Source organism: Garra rufa, chromosome 7, assembly GCF_049309525.1.
Source record: "Garra rufa chromosome 7, GarRuf1.0, whole genome shotgun sequence".
NCBI lineage: Eukaryota > Metazoa > Chordata > Actinopteri > Cypriniformes > Cyprinidae > Garra > Garra rufa.
In genome coordinates this window covers 5,544,724-5,550,496 of record NC_133367.1, presented here as the reverse complement: position 1 = coordinate 5,550,496, position 5,773 = coordinate 5,544,724, and the positions used below count along the sequence as shown (strand labels likewise).

The window sequence follows — 5,773 nt, the reverse complement described above, 5'->3', positions numbered from 1 at the left end:
TCCTCTAATTTTTCAAAATAAATTCATTTGAATTCTCATATGAAAAAGTTATTTTTCATGCTGCAGTGGTTTGTTAATACACGTACATATACATATTTATGTTTATCAACAAAATTCAGTCTCAACAGTGTGTGTGATACGGGGGAAAGGCTAAATATGTTTTCCAAAAGTGCTTTGACACTAATTTAACTTTATAGATCATTTTTCATAAAGTGTTTTTGACACTAATGGTGTTCCATATATACCCGGGTCAAAAATGACCCGAACATTTTAAACGTTTATATCTCAGAAAATAATTGGAAAAAATCAGGAAAAAAATTTGTGTGTATTTAATGGTGTTAAAACATTTTCAAAGTTTCATTATGTTACTATAAACCATGCATTTTTTAAAAAACGTATCTGTCTGGATAAAAAATTAGCTGGTTTTTATTATCTGGATTTGTACACAATCACTATTTTGGTGTTTTCATGAAACAAAAATCCACAAAAAACTCCAGTTGAGCTTAAACACACATGCTTTATTGAAATAAACAAAAACGCTCCATCTCATTCTCACAAAAAATAGATATTTTATACCATTTTTCCCGATCATTTGCTTTCTAGCGTGTTGTGCGTCATGCTTTGCTCTAGATTTAATGTGCTAATTTCTAGAAATCATGCTTTTTTTGAGTCACATTCGGTGTGATTTTTTTAGTTGAGTGTCATAATATTGTGTGGCGATTAACAGTCAGTTTAACGTTTAACTCAAACTACCTAACACATGCATGTTCGAAAAACTGAAAAAACGAATGTAAATGTTAAGCGTAAAATATATATTGTGTTTGTAAACTACCTTGTAAACGTCACATAAACAGAAGGTTCGGTGAGTTGAGGAAGTGTAGGGTTAGGGAAAAAAAGAGGTTTTGGCTCAACGGCGCCTCCTGCAGGACTGGAGGACATTCACTTGTGAACAGTTCGGCCATCCGAAAAACGTAAAGCCTTCAAAATGACGAGAAAATTTAACGGATAACAGAACGAGGGACTGAAAGACACGTTCACAGTGACTGAGTTATCGCAAATTAAACCTTCAAAATAAAAGTTCTAAAATAAAAGGCATAAAAGGGGGGATAATATAAAAGTGCGTATTATAAAAAATGTGACATTAATATCATTTTTTTTAACACAATGTTAAAAGCAAAATATAATTGTTGATAATATTATGTTACAATAATATGTATAATTAGTATTATTTTGTCAATGTAATAATTATAATGTTACACATTATCGTATTTTGTTTTTTAGTTTGTTTTATAATATTAACAAATGTTAAAACAAAATGTAATTCTATTAATATTATTGTGCATACTATATCTATAATATTTAAAATATTAATATGTAATATTATCATAATAATACTGATTAAATTATACTTGTTTTTAATAGTGTATTTATGTAGTTATTTCGTTTTTTAGATTTAATTAGATTTAAGGAAATATTAACTATTGCGTATTATTATTATTATTATAGGTAGCGCTAGAGTTATAATTACAGACACCTCAAATGTAACCTTCAAAATAAAAGTCTAAAATAAAAGGCACGTGCGGGAGCGAGACGTCATGATAGGTCAGGTATAACGTCGTACAATAGCGATGCATAGCTGAAACGTCTCTAAACATGCGATGAAATGAGAGGAATGGAGGGAATGTGACTTTGGTCCGTCTCTAGCGTGCTGATTGGACAGGTGGGATGTGGGCGGGGTCAGAGCTTGTCTGCAGCATCCTGATTGGACAGGTGGAGTGTGGGCGGGGTCAGGGCTCGTCTCTAGCGTGCTGATTGGTTGGATGTGAATGAAAGCCCGTCCTCCTCCTCAATGCTGTCCAGCTCCTGAGTTCGGACAGCCTGTGTGATCAGGTGCAGCTCCTCGCACATCGTCTCATATCGATACGCCACGCGGATGTCCGGGACATTTGTGCGCCGGATGTCGTTACTGATGGGACCCTCTTTAGTGTAATGGGGACCCAGCCAATAACTCTTAGCCTGGGATGTGAGGAGGAAAGAGGGAACTGTGTGAGTCAATAGTTACTAAGTGAATTGTGTTTTAATATAGAATCATTTTTTATATTATACTCAGGGTTCGTACAAGGTGCTTAAAGTGCTTGAATGTGAAAGGTCTAAAAAATAGCAATACTCCTGAAGAAGTACTTATAAAGTGCTTGAATTATTGAAAGACAATGTATCTGTGAAATAAGCGCTTAATTTAGTCAATAAGCTTTTCAAACTTGATGCAAACTTGTGACTTTGATCATTAATTTCAAGCAATTCACTAGCAAAAACAAGATTAAAAGAGCCGTTCTTTTTTTAATTTCGTTATCGCTTGTAATGGAACCCAGCTTTTCGAAACTCCGAATCAGTTGCGTCGCAAAATGATTTGTGACCCTTGACCACAAAACCAGTCATAAGGTTAAATTTTACAAAACTGAGATGCATACATCACATGAAAGCTCAATAAATAAACTTTCTATTGGTGTACGATTTGTTAGGATAGGACAATATTTGGCCGAGATACATCTATTTGAAAATCTGGCATCTAAGGGTGCAAAAAAATCAAAATACTGAGAAAAACACCTCTAAAGTTCTTCAAATTAGGTTCTTAACAATGCATATTACTAATCAAAAATTACATTTTGATATATTTATAGTAGGAATTTTACAAAAAATCTTCATGGAACATGATCTTTACTTAATTTCCTAATGATTTTTGGCATAAAAGAAAAATCAATGATTTTGACCCATACAATGTATTTTTGGCTATTGCTACAAATATACCCCAGCGACTTAAGACTGGTTTTGTGGTCCAGGGTCACATTTACTGTTTGGAAGTGCTCCAATTGGATTGTGTATCGCAAATCATGTGATTCGAACCAGGACTTCAAATCACATAGTTCAAATCATTTGATTAAGATTGGAACGGGTTTGTGAATCATTTTACAAATTGAATGATTCAAATGAGTCAAATGATTTGCGATCCATGCTCTGACTCCTGATCTTAAATGATGGTTTGCAAATCATTATTCAGATCAGGAGTTGTGTGGATCGTGAATCATTTGATTTAGACCAGAACTTCAGAGTGGGTTCACAAGTTATTGCGAATTATTTGATTTGGATTGAAACTTCGGAGCAGATTCATGAATCATTTGCTTTAGATCAGAACCTCAGAGCATGGAACTTCGGAGCGGGTTCGCAACCTTTTGGCTTTAGATCGGAACTTCAGAGGGTGAAACGTGAATCATATGATTTAGACCGAAACTTTGGAGCATGGAATGTGTATCATTCGATTTAGATCGGAACTTTTGGAGCGGGTTTGCAAATTTTTGGCTTTAGATCGGAACTTCAGAGCGAGGAACGCAAATCATTTGATTTAGATGGGAACTTGAGAGCAGGTTTGCAAATTTTTGGCTTTAGATCGGAACTTCAGAGCACGGATCGTGAATCATTTGCTTTAGATCAGAACCTCAGAGCATGGAACGCAAATCAGTTAGATTGGAACTTCGGAGCAGGTTTGCGAATCATTTGCTCAGAACTTCAGAGCGTGAATTGCGAATCATTTGATTTAGACCGGAACTTCGGAACGGTTTCGCAAATATTTTGCTTTAGATCGGAACTTCAGAAGGTGGATCACGAATCATTTGATTTGGATTTTGAAATTCGGAGCGGGTTCATAAATCGTTTGCTTTAGATCAGAACTTCAGAGCACGGATCGCAAATCATTTGATTTGGATTGGAACTTCGGAGCGGGTTCGCAACTTTTTGGCTTTAGATTGGAAATTCAGAGCATGGAATGCTGGAGTGTGTTGACATAGTTTGCTTTAGATTGGAATCATGCTTTAGGATTGCAATCATTTGATTTAGATTGGAACTTCAGAGCGGGTTCACAAATCGTTTGCTTTATATCAGAACTTCAGAGCGTGAAACATGAATCATTTGATTTAGACCGGCACTTCGGAGCGGGTTCACAAATTGTTTTCTTTAGATTGGAACTTCATAGGTTGGATTGTGAAACATTTGATTTAGATCAGAACTTCGGAGTGGGTTCGCAAATCATTTGCTTTAGATCAGAACCTCAGAGCATGGAACGCAAATCAGTTGCGTTTAGATTGAAGTTCTAAGCAAACCGGAGTTTTGAAGTTCCGGTCTAAATCAAATGATTCAAATTGCGAATCATTTCATTTAGACCGGAACTTCGGAGCGGTTTCGCAATTTTTTTTGCTTTAGATCAGAACTTCAGAGCATGGAACATGAATCATTTGATTTAAATCGGAGCAGGTTCGCAAATTTTTGGCTTTAGATTGGAACTTTAGAGCGTGGAACACGAATAATTTGCTTTAGATCAGAGCTTCAGAGCTTGGAACGTGAATCATTTGATTTAGACCGGCACTTCAGAGCGGGTTTACAAATAGTTTGCTTTGGATTCGAACTTTGTAGGGTGGATCATGAAACATTGGATTTAGACCGGAACTTCAGAGCGGGTTCACAAAGCGTTCGCGTTAGATTGGAACTTCATAGAGTGGAATGCGAATCATTTGCTTTAGATCTGAACTTCAATGGGTGTAACGTGAATCATGATTTGGACTGTAACTTTGGAGTGTGTTGACAAATCGTTTGCTTTAGATTGGAGTTTCGGAGTGTGGATCGCAAATCAATTGATTTAGATTGGAACTTTGGAGCGGGTTCGCAAATCGTTTGCTTTAGATCAGAACTTCAGAGTGTGGAACGTGAATCGTTTGATTTAGACCGGCACTTTGGAGCGGGTTCACAAATGGTTTGCTTTAGATTGGAACTTTAGAGCGTGAAATGCGAATCGTTTGCTTTAGATCGGAACTTCAATGGGTGTAATGTGAGTCATATGATTTAGACCGGAACTTTGGAGCGGGTTCACAAAGCGCTTGCGTTAGATTGGAACTTCATAGAGTGGAATGCGAATCATTTGCTTTAGATCGGAACTTCAATGGGTGTAACGTGAGTCATATGATTTAGACCGGAACTTTGGAGCGTGTTGACAAATAGTTTGATTTAGATTGGAACTTCAGAGTGGGTTCACAAATTGTTTGTTTTAAATCGGAACTTCAGAGTGTGGATCGTGAATCATTTAATTTAGATTGGAACTTAGATTTTTTTGAAAATCAAAAAAGTAAAGTAGTGCTTAAAGTCTGTGGAAGTCCTGGAATTTCATTTTGGAGTTTTCATTATCTGTACGAACCCTGTGTACTGCTGTTTCATTTTGTTGGTGTGTGTTTTTTATGTATGTGTGTTACCCTGTGCGAGAAGCCGCTCATTAGCACACTGTTTCTGGCGAGTTCACACATGTCACATGAGCTGAGTTTCCACACCTGAGTGGCAATGCTGTACTCCTCCATTAGAGGCTCCTGAAACACACACAACATTTCTATATATACACACACATACACGACACAATCATTAGACAGGAGGTGTCTTGCGCCACCGCTGCTCACCTTAGTGAAGTGGAACTGCAGTGGGTCGTCGGTGGACAGTGAAACCATCAGACCGCGGGACAGATACTCGGGCAGAGGGTTGCGATGGTAACTCAGAAACAGGCTGTTGTTGCTGAGCGGAGACATCGCGATGCCCACCTGAGCCAGATAGTACAGGTACTGCAGGACCGGAGCCTACGATACACACAGGTACACAATCACTGATCATCTGACCTCCACTTCCTGTTCACACATTTAGATTTGTTTGTTTAGTTAGTAAATGAGAACCTGTTTAAAGTACTGAA

General features: G+C 37.3%; 1 protein-coding gene across 4 annotated transcripts in view; it reads right to left on the bottom strand.

The window, feature by feature from the left end:
* Positions 1 to 497: 497 nt before the first annotated feature.
* The window catches only part of ampd2a (adenosine monophosphate deaminase 2a), a 36,629-nt gene continuing 31,353 nt past the window's right edge, over positions 498 to 5,773 (bottom strand). For all 4 annotated transcript variants that reach the window (XM_073844287.1, XM_073844285.1, XM_073844286.1 and 1 more), the window contains 3 exons: positions 5,490 to 5,663; positions 5,292 to 5,402; positions 498 to 2,016 (listed from right to left, as the gene is read on the bottom strand). In XM_073844287.1, the coding sequence (XP_073700388.1) occupies positions 1,801 to 2,016; positions 5,292 to 5,402; positions 5,490 to 5,663 (501 nt within the window). In that variant the 3' untranslated portion in view covers positions 498 to 1,800. The remainder of the gene's footprint in view (positions 2,017 to 5,291; positions 5,403 to 5,489; positions 5,664 to 5,773) is intronic.